Source organism: Zingiber officinale, chromosome 5B (assembly GCF_018446385.1).
Source record: "Zingiber officinale cultivar Zhangliang chromosome 5B, Zo_v1.1, whole genome shotgun sequence".
NCBI classification, from domain to species: Eukaryota; Viridiplantae; Streptophyta; class Magnoliopsida; order Zingiberales; family Zingiberaceae; genus Zingiber; species Zingiber officinale.
In genome coordinates this window covers 46,696,434-46,712,922 of record NC_055995.1, presented here as the reverse complement: position 1 = coordinate 46,712,922, position 16,489 = coordinate 46,696,434, and the positions used below count along the sequence as shown (strand labels likewise).

The window sequence follows — 16,489 nt, the reverse complement described above, 5'->3', positions numbered from 1 at the left end:
AAGCGACAAGGTGGCGCGGATGGTGTGTGATGCCAGGACTATGGAAGCCTTGGGACTTAGTTTAAGAATTTATTAAGATTGTCATTTATTAAGAATGTATTAGATGAGTCATTTAGTCTTCCGCTGTTAGTTAATTGTATGTTTTTATTTTGTTTCCGCTATTCATTACTTGCATGATTTGATTTAATTAAACTGCGTGGTGATGTTATTCCTTTTGTTCGTTTGATATGTGTTCCAGCCGCCTGTGGCTGTGTATATTATGTTATGTATGTCAGTTTAAGGTCATCGATACAGGGGAGATTTTACTGAAATTTTTCGGTAGGGTTTCCATGTGATTTTTAATCATACCGGTTAAGTAGAGTTAGTAGTTAAGTAATGGTCATCCTTAGAGAGTAGTAGTAGTAAGAAGGGTGGTCGTTACAGTTGGTAGGGTTTCCATGTGATTTTTAATCATACCGGTTAAGTAGAGTTAGTAGTTAAGTAACGGTCATTCTTAGAGAGTAGTAGTAGTAAGAAGGGTGGTCGTTACATACTTAACTTGACTAACCAAGTGAATGCTACTACCTTATGGTAAAAAGCTAGTAACTAAAGGTTAGACATTTTATCTAAGAAAAGTAGACAAAAGAACATCTCTGTAACTTGATTATTTTTAATGATTTTTCTATAAAATTTTTACTTCAATCTTTTCATGCTTGGACTCTAGGATTATAATCATTTTAAAGTTATCTGTGGCCCTCAAACTTAAAGCACCTACTTAAAAATAAATTTTTTATTTGGCATTAATCAAGGTGGAGGTTTAAAATAATTATTTTTAAGAAAAATACTCTTCTATTGTTTATAGATTGACAAAGAACATTTTTTTATATATATGTCAAAAGGGGAGTAAAAGGAGTTAAAAGTTAAGTATTTTCTAGTTAAGTTTTTTATAGTTAAAAGTTAAGCTTTGAGAAGTATAACTAAAGATACGTATAAAAGTTAAGTATTTTCAAAGCTTTTTGAAAACTATAACTAAAGAATTTTTTCAATTGCATAATTTTTAGCTAAGTAGTTTTCAAAGAAATCTTTTTAAAGCTAAATATTTAGCTAAGTTTTTGTTGGAAAAAACTAAGTTTTTGTTGGAAAAAAACCAATTTTTTTTTAAAAAAGAAAACATAAGGAAAAGGAAAAGCTAAGTTTTTGTTGGAAAAAGAAAAACTAAGTTTTTTTTTTGAAAATGAAAATCTAGGGTGCATTTGGTTTTTCCCATTTTCATTTTCATTTTCATTTTCATTTTCTGTAAAACGCGCGTTTTTCGTTTTTCAGAAAATGACATTTCTGGTTTTTCGTTTTCTTAGAAAATGCTCTCTCATTTTCTTAAAAATGAATGTGGAAAACGTAAATCAAACGCGTTTTTCATTTTCTCAGAAAATGAAAACAGAAAATAGCATGGAGAACACAAACCAAACGCCTCCTAAGTTATTGAAAAAAAAGCTAAGTTTGTCTTGGAAAAAGAAAAGGCTAAATAGTTATTTTTTTGCCAAAAAGAAAGTGATAGGTTTCATGGGGGCTTTCTTTAAAATCTTAAATTATGAATTTCTTCCAAGTTCAATTTCAATACTAAGAAATTGATATTTCTTTGAAAAATCTTAGGGGGCGTTTGGTTTGATCATTTTCTATTTTCATTTTCTGTAAAAATAAAAAACATGTTTGGTTGATCATTTTTACTTATGTTTTCCAAAAAATGAGATCCCATTTTCTAGAAAACTAGAAAACGGTTAAAAGTCATTTTAAAAAAAAACTGAAAACGCGGTCCAAAAAAAGTGAAAATGTGAAAACGCAACTGAAAAAAAAAGTGAAAACGCGAAAACACGGCCCAAAAAAAAGTGAAAACGCGGCCCACTGGTGTCATTTTTTTTCATTTTCTTTAACCCTTTTTTTTCCTCCTCTCCCAAACTCCCGACTCCCGTGCGTCTTCTCCCGTGCCCTAAAATGCTGCTTCCGTCGCTCTTCTCCTTGTGCCGTGCTTCCGGCGCACCACCGCTCCTCCTTCGCCCCCTGTTGCTCACACACCGACAGCCCTTTGCTAATCCCGCATCCTCTCTATCGAGCTCGTCTTCTCCATATTTTCCAGTGATCCCTTCCATTCGTCGCATCCTCTCTGTTGTGGATTACTTGGTGTTGAAACCATTCATAGGTTTCCTTAATTATGTAAGTAATATAATTTTTTTTTTATAATCTGGCAGTTTTTTCTTCAGTTTGTGTATTGGATTAATCCGATGTATAATTTCTCATCTTTTATATGATTTGAATTTGGTTATCTTATTTGTTCTTTAAATAATAGTTACTTTCATGCATGATGGGAGGAGGAAGCTTCTCAATTGGAGTGATCATGGCAAGTAGAGCCGTCAATTTGGGTTGGGCCCGTCGGGTTGGCCCGCCCCGCCAAACAATTTAAGCGGGTTGGGTTGGAATTTTATCAACCCAAGTCCGCCGTGGGGCGCGGGTCGGCCCGCTCGGGCTTGGGTTGGCCCGCGGGTTGAAAAACACATGTAAACTAAGTTTTAGGCCAATTTATTATCTTTTTTTTATTATAATTTTGAAATAAAAATAGTACTTTTCATCCAACATAAGTACTCGTTTGTATTCATTTATATTTAAAATACATGTTTATGTATACATTTAATTGTAGAAAACTTTTTCGAAGTAAAATGTTGAAGATATGAAATATTTTTTAATTTTTTTAAAAAATTTTGATGGGCCTGCGGGTTGGCCCGCCAAACCCGCAACCCGCCTTAGAATGGGTTGGGTTGGAAATTTCCTAACCCGCCAAGTTGGTGGGTTGGCCCGCCCCGCCTCGCCAAATGGTTAACCCGCCACAGGCCGACCCGCCCCGCCACGGGTTGGCCCGTCTGACAGCTCTGATGGCAAGATATGTAAATGATAGGGATATTTTTTCCTAACACAGTGAGATATTTTATATCAGAAATTTATTAGAATAAACTCACGTAAATATCAACTATATTAACCATGGGACTTCTTTAGTTGTTTCTTTATGTCCAAGCATTCTTAGTTGTGTCTTTATAGCAGGTATTCTTTAGTTGTTTCTTTATGTCCAAGCATTCTTAGTTGTGTCTTATAGCAGGTATTCTTAGTTGTTTCTTTATTATTTTACTTTCTTAGTTGTTTCTTTATGTCCAAGCAATATTTTCCATTTTTCCTTAATTCTACTGTTCTTACTGTTCTTCATTCTATTTGTGCCCTTAAATATGAAAACAATTGTTTTATAGAAGACATTATGGGAGGCCATAATCCCGGTATCGATGTGGAGAAATATGAGTGGTCAAAGACTTATGTTGCCATGTTTGTCGAGATCATTTATGATAAAGTGAAGCACAATAAGTTACAAACATCTACCTTTAGTAATGTGGTTTGGGAGGAGATCAACAAAGAATTATATTGGTGTGACAATGAACAGCTACGAAGACAAATTGTGGTGTCGATAGACTCAAAGGTAAATGGAATCGTCTACGCACCAGACAACGACTTTTTGCTGCATTGCTTGCTCATACTGGTGTGACAATGGATCCAGACACTGGTAAAGTGAATGCTCCAGAGGAAGTGTGGGCAGAATTTTATATGGTAAATATTTTTATCCATTCAAATATATATTTTTATTGTATGCTAGTGTATAATAAAATGTTTTCCTAATCAATTGTACAGAAAAATAAAAGGGAGTACAAGTCAATACGAAAGGAAGGTTGTGATCATTTTCACATTCTTTGTGAAGTTTTTGGTGGGACAACAATAATAGGTGATATGCATAGGGCTTCTACTCAATTACCTCCCACATCTGATGAAGAGAGAGAGCTTGAAGAAGCATTCATTAATAGAGGTGTTAACTCATATGTTGAAGTCATTGATGATGAGAATGAGGATGTCGGAGGGGAACCTAATAATTGGCGGCAGCGTGTTGCAGAATCATCCAATAGTCGTCGACGTAAAGATCCTAAACATTCAAGAATTGAAAAGTATGAGGCTTATATGGACAAGTGGAGTAATACCATGGAACAGCTGAGTGGAGAATCTATTTCTAGACAAAAAATACTTGGAGTTTAGGGCTGCTAAGTTAGAACGTGAACAAGATATATCCTGCTCTTCTGGAACTAGCATGTTCAATGATCCATACTCTATAGAGATGTGCATGCAGATTTTAAATGGGATGGAATCATTATCTATCCAAGTATACACAAAAGCTACCGAAGCTTTCCTTAAACCTGGTCTGCGTGAAATTTTCATGAAAATTCCATCAAATAGGAGAGCTGAATGGTTGGATTGCCTCAATCTTGAGCACGTGTAGGATCATATGTTGCCAAGTTGATGGGGAGTGCTTTTATTACCTAGCCGAAGACTACTTAATGTTAATGGAGTTTGTTTGATTTTGTGGCTTGAATATTGAAGACTTGTTTGATATTTTGGAATTTAATGTTGAAGCCTATGTTGATCTTTTCAATATGAATTATTTATTCGGTGTTTATGTGATGAATATATTGATAATTTGATACATGTGTGTTGATTTTAATATTGGTTTGATGCAGATCATGTCAAGCTCTGATGATGAATATGATGAATTAGGTCCAGATATTAATTTGCTGATAGTTTTGGGTATTGCAAATGATTTTTTTTCATGACATGATGACTGAATATTTTAGATACATTGATGGAATGTCGTGCCGAACTTCATCTCTTAATGGGAGGATGTATATACAAGAAATACTTGATGGGCACCCCCAAGTTTGCTTTGACAATTTTCGTATGTCAAAACATGTGTTTATGAATTTTTGTAATACATTAAAAGAGATGAATCTATTGCAAGATGGAAAGAAAGTTACAGTTGAAGAAGGTGTCGCTATGTTCTTACTAATTGTCGGGCACAACACACGACATCGGATATGTGCAGATCGATTTCAACATTCATTCTACACCAGTAGCAAGTGGTTTAAACGAGTTCTACGAGCTGTTTGTACCTTGGGCACATATATTATTTGACCATATGAACACAATGGCGTCCATCCTCACATATTGAACAATCCAAAGTGGTTTTCATATTTTAAGGTACATATGCTACACTAATGTGTCTACTTACATTAACAATTTATCCTTACTAACACATTGTGCATTTTTAGAATTGTCTTGGTGCTATCGATGGGACTCACGTGTTGGCATGGGCACCATCATCAATTCAGACATCTTTTCGTGGTAGAAAGGTTATTGTTACACAAAATGTGATGCTTGCATGTGATTTCGATATGCTTTTCACATTTGTGTATACTGGTTGGGAGGGGACAGCAAATGATTCCAGGGTGTTCATAGACGCATTGACAAGGCATGAAAATAATTTTCCTAAACCTTACGGTGGTAAATAACATATAAAACTCTCTATATATATTCATTTATGTTGATATTTTACATCATTAATATGGAAACAATATATGCAGATCAATTTTATCTTGTTGATTCTGGTTATCCAAACATGCCGGGGTTTCTCGCTCTGTATCGAGGTCGACGCTATCACTTGCGAGATTATTGGGGGCAAGGTAGACCAAGGGGGAAGGAAGAGTTATTTAATTATAGGCACAGTACATGTCGTAATATTATAGAGCGGTGCATTGGGGTGCTCAAAGCAAGGTTCTGAAATTTAAAAGATATGCCAAACTATCCAATTACTAGGCAAAGATTAATTCCAGTTGCATGTTGTGCGGTGCATAATTTCATACGTCGACATCATGCAATGGATAATTTGTTTATGGAATACTCTTCTGATGATATGCTTATGTCTGGAGTCGAAGGTGATTTTAATGATCAAGAGCCGATTCCAATTGATTCAAGTCAAACAGCTCAGATGGGAAGCATACGTGATGAAATTACAAGCAATATGTGGAATGATTATATGGTGCACTCCCCAAGTACCCAACCTTAGTTTTCCCTTGAAACATCAGTCTCTTGCTACAGGTATGTTGTGATTAAATATGGATTGGGGTTTTTAATTTGCTTACTTGTCTCTAACATGCGTTTATTGCCATGAAGCCTCGAAAGAATGAATAGAAGCTTCATGGAGTAAATTCTAATTTTGCACTCTTGTAATTGAGCACCTAAATTGTGAGTAAATTCTTCTTCAATGCTATGCATTTGTTTAGTGTTGTTCTGCAAAAATTCTTTGATGGTTGTCAAATTCTTTAGTTGTTTTAAGTTGGCCTTCCGATTTCCCTTTGTCAGATTTAGTGTTAGAAATTTGATCTGTGTAAATAGAACGACTACTTATGAAGCTGATGGCCATACATTCTAATCAACCTTTTTTGGCAGAACATGATTTTACCATCTTTTGCTTCTGTTCAACAAACATCTATCACAAACATTTTATTTATTGTATGCCAAATGGCTTCAACCTAAGCAAGGTCAAATGCAAGCCTTTTTTTCTTGTTCTTTTTTTGCCCTTTGTCAAAATGACTAACCATTCATTTTATGCTTTGGCCATTTGGGCTAACAGGTAACTTTTGATGTCAAATTGCAGGTCACAAATGTTGGTTTCGATTTTGTTATGCTCGCGATAATTGGCCTTTATCTTATCGTCCTTTTTACTGTTCTCGTCATCGCAACACGAGTATGTATCTTTCCAGCAAGGTTCTATAGACATACAATGCAAGATGCTAACTGTAACGAATTGCTTTGCAGGGTTTCGATGAACTTCTACTTATGATTCGACGTCTGCCGACTCGCAAGTCCAAAGAAGCATGAGCATGAGTCGCGTTTTGTTATTGACTTATTTTAGCCGTGTACGAGTTTTTGTTATTTTTAGTGATCGAATTCAGTTGGAAATTTTGGTGTAATCTCTCAATGGATGATATATTGTTATTGACTTATTTTAGCCGTGTACGAGTTTTTGTTATTTCTAGCGATCGAATTCAGTTGGAAATTTTTGTGTTATTATTTTAATTATGTCTCCTTAATAATATCGATCAGCAGTATAAGCATCAATTATCAGTAGGGTTATTGGAAAATAGCGTTCTTGTTAATCCTCAAAAGTAGTTTTTAGGATTAACATGCCGAAATTTTCAAAGGGGCCACGTAAATGAGCGTGTGGTGGCTCCAAATAGTATTTTGTCAGTTGTTTACCCTAAACCCTAAAATTAAATTTAAAATTTAAACCGTGTTTTTTGAATTAGAAATTCAGATTAGGAATTTCGATGTGTCTAGGAATTTTGATATTATTGTAATATGGAAGCTTAATCCTATATTAGATTAGAAATAAGACTAATTTTGCTATATTCATTTTTCATCTTTGTTTTTTCTCTAAATAAAATTAATTTAGATTACCATTTTCATATTAACTTACCAAACACATTTTCCAGTTTTCTTTTCTATAAAATAAAAATACAGTCTATCATACCAAACGCATTTTCTAGTTTTCTTTTCTATAAAATAGAAATACAGTCCAACATACCAAACGCATTTTCTGTTTTCTAAAAACTACATTAGAAAATATAAAAACAAAAATAGAAAATGAAAAGTAGAAAATGAAAAAATTTTACAAACCAAACGCACTCTTATCTTTTCAAAATGCTATTCTTACTTGCAAACATACTTAATGTTAACTTATCTATTTGTTTAACTTTGAACTATGCTATCATAATCAAAAAGGGGGAGATTATTAGTGCAGTGAGTATTCGATGATCAAATCTAAGTTTTGATAATAAAAAAGGGTTCTGAGTTAAGTATTGTTGTTCTAACAAGGTTGACTGAGTATGCGTGAAAGTCCTAGTTAAGGCTAGGCAAAGAAGTCCTAGTTAAGGATAGGCAAAGAAGTCCTAGTTGTGGTTAAGCAATGAATTCCTAGTTAAGGGGACTAGGTAAAGTCTTGGCAGGTCGAGGACGTCAGACAAAATGCTAGGGTTATGAACACTGGGTGGAAGTACTGGGGGTCACGGACACTAGGTGAAAGACTAGATAGGTCGGAGATCGGACATCCAGAAAAAAGTCCTGAGGTCTTGAATGTTGTGAAAAAGTCCAAACGATCTGGAGGACTGGTTTAGTAAAAGATAAGCTCTCCTAAGAGAAGTAGGTGAGGGTGTGTCCCCCTTTGAGAGAATAGTATGTGTCGGTTTAACCTAAGTTTCATGGGAAATCTGAAAGTCATAATCAGATAGTCTAGAGACTATTAAATTAATCAAAATTTATTGTGCTAACTATATTTTCTAGGTTAAATAAGTTTCTATTAAATTATAAATTTTTATATATAAATTTATATGACTTAGTATGTATATAAAAATTTATATAACATATGGATATAAATTTTTATATAAAAATTTATATGACTTGATAAGTATATAAAAATTTATATAACCTATGAATATAAATTTTTATTATAAAATTTATAAGACTTAGTATGTATATAGCATATGGATATAATTTTTTATATAAAAATTTATATGACTTAGTAAGTATATAAAAATTTATATAACCCATGCATTTAAATTTTTATATAAATTTATATGACTTAGTAAATATATAAAAATTTATATAACCCATGTGAATAAATTTTTATATAAATTTATATGACTTAGTAAGTGTATAAAAATTTATATAACTTATGTGTATAAATTTTTATATAAAAGTTTATAGGACTTAGAATATATAAAATCTATAATACTTAGTATGAATATAAATTTTTAAATGACTTAGTATAATAAAATTTTTATACCTATTAGAGGAATTTTTAGGTGATAAAATTTAGATGTTTCCTTAGATTTGTTATGTGGTAATTTTAATAGGACTAGGTGCAATATTTCTTGTAAAAGAAGAAAAGAAAGGCAAAGCTCTAAGCTTCCACCTTCTATAAAACCCCTACATATAAAAGCTTCATCTTCTTTGATTGATCCCACCGGCCTTAAGCCCCTCACCCTCACCAAATCTCCACCGGTTCTAGAGCTCCAAGGTAAGACAAAGAAGAGGGAGTGGGTAGCTAAAGATTGAAGGCATGTTCCCTACTTTTTTTAATGCTCTAGTTAGTTTCTACAATTTGTGGGATTTGGACCCTATTGTTCTTGATGCTCTTTGCTATTTTTAAGAAGAATATACCTTAGTTTAGGTTCTTTTCTTAAGCTATAAATGGTTTGCATAGATGGAGGATTTTGGATTTCATGAGGGGTTGTTCCCTCACTAAATTGTTAAGGGTTGTTCATCAAGTTTTTTCTTTACAAGTTTGTATATGTTCTCTACTTGTGTTTACTTTAACTAGGTCTATAATTTGGTGTGGATTTTGAATTCTAAAGGGTGGGTTTTAATCACTGATTTTATAGGTTATTCATCTTGATGAAAACTTTACAATTGCTTCATTCTCCCTATGTGTTTACCCTTAGAAGATAGAGAACTTTGCGTGCTCAAATTGTAATGTAGGAATTTTAAGTTTCAGATTAATTTAAGAGGAGTTTTATTCACTGATTTTTAGGTTATCCATCTTGATGATAACTCCAAAATTACTTCATGTTTTCCATGTGATTACTATTACAAAATAGGGAACTCTGCATCTCAAATTATAGTGTAGGAAGTCTAAGTTTTGGGTATTATTAAGGAGTTTTATTCACTGATTTTACAGGTTATTCACCTTGATGATAACTCTACAATTTCTTTATGTTCTTCTATTTGTTTACCCTTAGAAGATAGAGAACTTTTCATGCTCAAATTATAGTGTAGGAATTCTAAGTTTCAGATTTATAGATTCTTAAGTTCTTTTGCTTTAGAATATGATATCATCTTCTAAAACTAAGAGCTTAAGAACCTATAAAATCAAAAACCTACAAATTTATTTGAGCTAACATGGTATCACCTTCTTAAAACATAAAATAGCATAAGGATCTATAAAATCTGAAACCTACAAATTATAGGAACTAATATGGTATTATATTCTCCTAGAACTTGTAAGTTTCAGAATTTTCTTAGTGTGCTTGTGCTTACTCCTGCTTCACAACATGATAGCTTAGTAGGCTATATGTATGATATGAATTTGCATGCTTATATTTAGGTTTACAATTATGTCATGTCTAAGTTGCTATGCATGCTCATGCTATGTTGATGAACAAGTCTATGCTTAAGCTTATGCTATAAATTTTCATGCTTATGTTAAGATTTACGATTATGTCTATGTTTAAGTAGTGATCAAGTTTTTGTTAAGTGCATGATTATGCTTATGTCCATATTTATGTAAAGAATGTGGTTGAGTGTGACCAGCGACCTTAGCCCGGGAGCTCACCAAAAATCTATGTGGTAGAGTGTGACCAGTTATCTTAACCCGGGAGCTCATCCAAAATCTACGTGATAGAGCGTGAACAATGACCTTAGTCCGGGAGCTAACTAAATCTACGTAGTAGATTGTGACCGGTGACCTTATCATGGGAGCTCTCCAAAAATCTACGTGAAAGAGTGTGACCAGCGACCTTAGCCCGGAAGCTCACTAAAAATCTAAGTGGTAAAGTGTGATTGGTGGCCTTTGTTTGATAGTTCACCAAATCTATATGGTAGAGTGTGACCGGTGACCTTATGTAACGCCCGAAAATTCTCAAAATGATTATTAGAAATATCCTAGTATTTTTCTAGAATTTTAGGATATTTTTACAGAATTTTTAGAGTAGCGGAAGTAGCAAAAATAAATGGAATCATAAAATAGCTTATGCGGGTATTGAACCCGGGACCTATTGGGTCCTACGTCTTATAGATAGCTTTAGTAACCAAGTGAACCCAGCAGGGCCGTGCTGAAAGGAAAAGGGAACAATTTTATTTAAGTTAGAGTTGGGTGAATTAACCCACTTAATATAAATAGGGAAAGGATTAAGTGAAGAGTTATTTTAACGTAACTCTCCTCTCCCTCAAAACCCTTACACGCCGCCCCTCCCTTCTCCCGTTCCTCTTCTCGGCGCCAACCACAAGAACGCCTAGGGCTCCATCCCTAGGGTCCCAAGGGCTCCATCCCTAGGGTCCCAAGGGCTCCTTCCGGCGACATCTAAGATACGGGGATGCTCCCCTCCGCGAGAGGAACGTATAGACGCGAGAAGATCATCGAAAGCATCGTCTTCTCCGGAAATCTAGCGATTAGAATCGTAAGAAATCTAGCACAGAAGGTAAGAAACCCCTCACCTGCAGTATAAGTAGCTCTCGTGTGAATTTCTGCTTTCTTTGGTAGTATACGAATTTTGACACATAGGTTGTGCAATAGTGCACACAAGGTGTTCGATAATATGTGTAGTACAGGAAAAGAATGCAACTTAGGCATTTTAATAGCTTAGTAAATGCAATAGAAGCATTTATTCAGTATGCATAGTTTTACTATAGTCATATGGGACTACGGTCCAATGGGTCGGCTCCCACAGTCGCCTCTAGGTTCAGATAACCTAGCTCTAGGTTCAGATAACCTAGAAATAGCAATATAAGAAGAACTCAGCTATAATCAGTATTTTATTTTAGCAATGGCACTGTACTGGATTAGATATCCATTGGGTTGGACTCCCACAGTCATCCCTAGGTTTAGATAACCTAGTAACCCTACTAAATTCGGGACTTGTAACCCCGGGTCAAGTTAGGGATGCACGCACAGCGAGTACAATTGTCGGGCCCAAACAGCAGCATGATTATTACTTTAATCTATTTATGAAAATAGTTTTCAAAACTTCACAAATAGTTGTGTGAATTCAGTACAGCTTTAGCATTAGTTTGGAATTTGCTCAGCTCAGTTTGTATCGGTTTAGTCCTCTATTGATACAGTATGATAACTTATGTTAGCACTTGTATGCCATGACTAGTTGTTTGTATGCCATGCTATGCTCTTACATGTTCAGTATTCATACATTTCAAACAGCATGTTTTAAAAGCATGATTTCATCGTATGCATGTTTTTGTGAGGTAGATGGTTTCTTACTAAGCTCTCAAGCTTACAGATACTTCTTTTCCTTATACTGCAGATAAAGGTAAAGGAAAGATGGACTAGCGGAGGCTGGAGTTCAATGCTACAAAGATGTGTGTGGGCAGGAACACGGAATGAAGATGCTTGGAAACTAGCAAACTTGAACTTAGCATTTTTGATTTTAGTTACTTCTCTACATTTTAGAATGTTTGAGTAGCATGAACTGTGTAGTATGCATTAAGTTTGACATTAGATAGCTCCCTATGAGTAATGTCATGCCTAGTAGTTTTATTTTATGCTTATAGAGTTGATACATGTGATTTGAGCACGAAACAGTGCTGAAATCAGACTCCTGGTACGAAATTAGAAACCCCAATCGATCCGCCGATCGATTGGAGGCTTCTCGATCGATCAGCTGATCGATTGAGGAGTTCGTACCGCGAACAGTAAGCTCCTAGATCGATCAGCCGATCGATCCGGATGCGTTTTGTCGCGAACAGAAAGCCCTGGAATCGATCACTGGATCGATCGGGGAATTAGCCTCGCTAATAGAGAGCTTTGCAGTCGATCCCTGGATCGATTGACAAGCCTGGATCGATCCAGAGTTTGCCCCGTGCACAGTAGCGAGCCGAATCGATCACTGGATCGATCATGCCACTTTAATTGATCAGCCGATCGATTGGGAGGCCTGATATTGGCTGCAAACCCTTAGTTCAGCCCCTTGACCATAAGGGATGTAACATACGACATGTATATCTTAGATTACACCCCATAGCATACGATTGATAATCAAAACAGTGATTATGTATAAATTTTGAACTTAGTAGCTGTTAGCAGAGATTTTAATTAGTACAGCTTCCGCACCTAGACTTAGTGATGGTCATGGATACAGTTTAGCACAGCATATTGTGACGGTCCGGCCTTACAGCATAGCCAGTAGAAGGCGGGTCGTTACAGAGTGGTATCAGAGCAGAAAGTTCCATACTTCCTACACACACATCAGCATTGAACCTGCAGCTTACAAGTAAGAATACCTCTCACTTTGTTATGTTTATTGCTTTCATGTTTGTAGATAACTAAAGTATGCTTATCCATGATAGTAACTAACATGATAGTATTAGCTATGTAAACATGATGCTTTAGTTATGTATGTCCTTTGTTCCTTTAGAAATGGCACGAGGATGCCCAGCTAGAAGGGCACCAGCTACTGAGCCCCAGCATGAGGCAGGCAGTTCAGTGCCTCCCCCAGACCTTACAGCATTAGTGGCTCAGTTACAGTAGCAGCTAGCTGAACAGCAACAGGAGATAGCCACCTTAAAGGCTAATCAGCAGAATACTCCCACTGTCACCCCGGAGCCAAACATAGCAACCCCAGTAGTCATAGAGGTTCCACCAGTCCAGCCTATAGCACCAGTAGCCCCAGCAGCAGTAGAGGCAAAGAGAGAAGTCTATCTGATCCAGTGGCAGAGAGTCAAGCCCGAGAACTTCTCAGGCACCAGTGAACCATGGGATGCTCAAGCCTGGTTCAAAACACTGGAGAGTACGATGGAGCTTCTGGAGTGGCCAGAACATGAGAAGGTGAAGTGCGCCTCCTTCTGCTTGACAGGAGATGGAGAGAATTAGAGCGAAGCGCCCAGTGAACCAGATGACATGGGCAGACTTCAAGAAAGAATTCTTCGAGGAGTTCTTTCACATGCGGGTCACAAACCGCCACTACGACGAGTTCACTGAGTTTTGTCAGGGCAACCTATCAGTAGAGGAAGCCGTGAAGAAATTCAACAGACTTGCTCGTCTATGCCCTGAACTAGTCAGCACAGAAAAAGAACGAGTCAGGTTGATGCTCAAGATGCTGAGGCCGGAAATAGCAATGAACGTGGCTAGCGGCGTTCATATGCCGCAGACCACTGAAGAATTAGTCAGCAGTGCTCTGACCACTGAGCACTACCAGAACAGTATCAAACAGCAGAAGCAAGTCCTCTCAGAGCCCAAAGGGCAAGGAGGCTCAGGTACTCAGAAACAACAGGGCCACAACTCTAACTGGAAAGGGAACTCCAGCAACAAGCGCAAACCAGGGAGTTACCCAAAGGGAGGACCAGCCAGCAAACAGCCTAGTTATCCCAAATGTGCTACTTGTGGGAAATTTCACCCAGGAGTTTGTCGCAAGGGCACACGGGGATGCTTTGAATGTGGACAAGAAGGGCATATGGCTAAGCAATGCCCGAGCAAGACAAGCCTTCCTCAACCACAGCCGATACAGTATGGAGGACAGCCAGCTCAGTTACATCAAATGCAGACCGCTCTAGATGGTCCACACATCAGCCAGGGCAGACTAGAAGCCCCTCCAGCTATGACAAATGCGAGGATCTTCTCACTCACCAGAGAAAATGTAGCGAATGCCTCGACAGTTGTTACAGGTCATATTAGTATTTTACAGCAAAGTGCAACTGTCTTATTCGATACTGGGGCAACCCATTCTTATATATCCAGGGCATTCGCCGAAAAGTTAGCAGTACCCCCAGAGGTATTCAGTGGTCAGTTTTTGACGACGCTACCTTCGGGAGAATTTATGGCATCCATGCACTGGCTCCGGGCAGTGCCAGTTATTATAGCAGACAGAGAGCTCCTTTGTAATCTGATAGTGCAAGATATGACTGATTATGATGTCATCCTTGGAATGGACTTCCTGATCAGATACGGTGCTTCCATAGAGTGCCGTAAACAGAAAGTTCTATCCCAACCTGAAGCAGAAGTGCAGTTTTAATACGTCGGAGAACCGAAGAGAAAAGCCAAGAAGTTTCTCTCAACTCTAAAAGCCCAGAAATTAATGGATTCAGGGTGTACGGGATTCCTAGCACACGTAGTCACTACCAGTCAGAACAAGGACCAATAGCTAGAAGGGGTCCGAGTTGTATGTGACTACCCAGTAGTCTTCCCTGAAGAGTTACCAGGCCTAGCACCAGACAGGGAGATTGAATTCGAGATAGAACTCATTCCCGGCACAAATCCTATGTCCAAAGCACCTTATCGCATGACTCCAGCAGAACTGAAGGAACTTCATGAGCAACTACAGGAGCTGCTTGACAAGGGCTTCATACGTCCGAGTCACTCACCATGGGGAGTGCCTGTATTGTTCGTGAAGAAGAAGGACGGGAGCATGCGCCTGTGCATATACTACCAGGCACTGAACCAGGTCACCATCAAGAACAGGTTTCCTCTTCCCAGAATAGATGACCTGTTCGATCAGCTAAAGGGAGCAGCAGTGTTCTCTAAGATAGACCTTAGATCAGGTTATCATCAGGTGAAAGTTAAAGAAGGGGATATATCTAAGACAACGTTCAGGACTAGATACGGACACTACGAGTTCGTAGTCATGCCCTTTGGCGTGACAAATGCTCCAGCTACTTTTATGGACCTCATGAACAGAGTATTCAGGGACTACCTAGATAGATTTGTTATTGTGTTTATCGATGATATTCTTATCTATTCAGGAACTCAGGAAGAACACGCATAGCACCTGAGAATAGTAATGCAGACACTTCAGCAGAACCAGCTGTACGCCAAGTTCACGAAATGTGAATTTTGGTTAGATCAGGTAGCCTTCCTGGGTCACATCATCTCAAAGGATGGTATCATGGTAGACCCTAGTAAAATAGAAGCTGTGAGTAACTGGAAGAGACCTAAGAACGCTAGTGAAATCAGAAGATTTTTGGGACTAGCAGGTTATTACAGAAAGTTTGTAGAGGACTTCTCCAGGATAGCCTCCCCACTGACAGCTCTTACCAGAAAGAACAGAAAATTTCAGTGGACAGAGGACTGTGAGAACAGCTTCAGTGAGCTAAAGAGGAGATTGACCAGTGCTCCCATTTTGACTCTACCAGAAAACATAGACGGCTTTGATATTTATAGTGACGCCTCTAAATTGGGACTAGGAGCAGTACTGATGCAAAATGGCAAGGTGATCGCCTATGCCTCCAGACAACTCAAGGAATATGAGAAGAATTACCCTACTCATGACCTTGAGCTTGCAGCAATAGTGTTCGCTCTCAAAATTTAGAGACATTACTTGTATGGAGCTCAGTGCAGAGTGTATACAGATCATCAGAGTCTGAAGTACTTCTTCACTCAGAAGGATCTGAATATGTGGCAGCGTAGGTGGCTTGAGCTGGTCAAAGATTATGACATAGACATCCTCTATCACCCAGGAAAAGCCAATAAGGTGGCAGACGCACTTAGCAGAAAGTCCGATGCTACCTTACTATCACTAGCAGCCATGTCACCACCCCTACAGAAAGAGATCACAGATTTTGGTCTCGAACTCATAGTAGGACAGCTCTCTACTATGACATTAGCATCTACCCTGCTTGGTGACATCCAGACAGCTCAGGAACAGGATCCTGAAATTCAGAAAATCAAGCAAGGGTTAGCAGAATCAGAAAGTAGAGAATTCAGAGTGTCCGATAGTGGGGTACTATATTTCGGTGATAGACTCTGTGTTCCAGATCAGGAGGAACTAAAGAGGAAGATTTTAGACGAGGCTCACAGGACTCCTTATGCGATGCATCC

The 16,489-nt window shown here is 37.5% G+C and overlaps 1 protein-coding gene across 5 annotated transcripts; it reads left to right on the top strand.

Moving 5' to 3' along the window:
• The first annotated feature begins 1,940 nt into the window (after nt 1-1,940).
• On the top strand, nt 1,941-6,928 carry LOC121984388. Of its 5 annotated transcripts, XR_006112874.1 has the most exons (6): nt 1,941-2,187; nt 3,267-3,618; nt 3,700-5,091; nt 5,163-5,394; nt 5,475-5,988; nt 6,064-6,541. XR_006112874.1 is itself a non-coding variant. In XM_042537301.1 (3 exons), the coding sequence occupies exons 1-3, from the start codon at nt 1,969-1,971 to the stop codon at nt 6,769-6,771; spliced, it is 372 nt and encodes a 123-aa protein (XP_042393235.1). In that variant the 5' UTR covers nt 1,941-1,968; the 3' UTR covers nt 6,772-6,928. The 5 variants fall into 5 exon arrangements, 1 of the variants encoding a protein (XP_042393235.1); XR_006112875.1 differs by having other exon boundaries at nt 3,270-3,618; nt 5,163-5,988; XR_006112873.1 differs by having other exon boundaries at nt 5,163-5,988.
• Nucleotides 6,929-16,489: the final 9,561 nt, after the last annotated feature.

Coding starts and splice junctions, on each gene's coding strand:
- LOC121984388 (XM_042537301.1), top strand. CDS start 1,969: ATGCTGCTTCCGTCGCTCTTCTCCTTGTGCCGTGCTTCCGGCGCACCA. Junction 2,188..6,547: donor TCATAGGTTTCCTTAATTAT/GTAAGTAATATA, acceptor GTCAAATTGCAG/GTCACAAATGTTGGTTTCGA. Junction 6,638..6,708: donor TTCTCGTCATCGCAACACGA/GTATGTATCTTT, acceptor ATTGCTTTGCAG/GGTTTCGATGAACTTCTACT.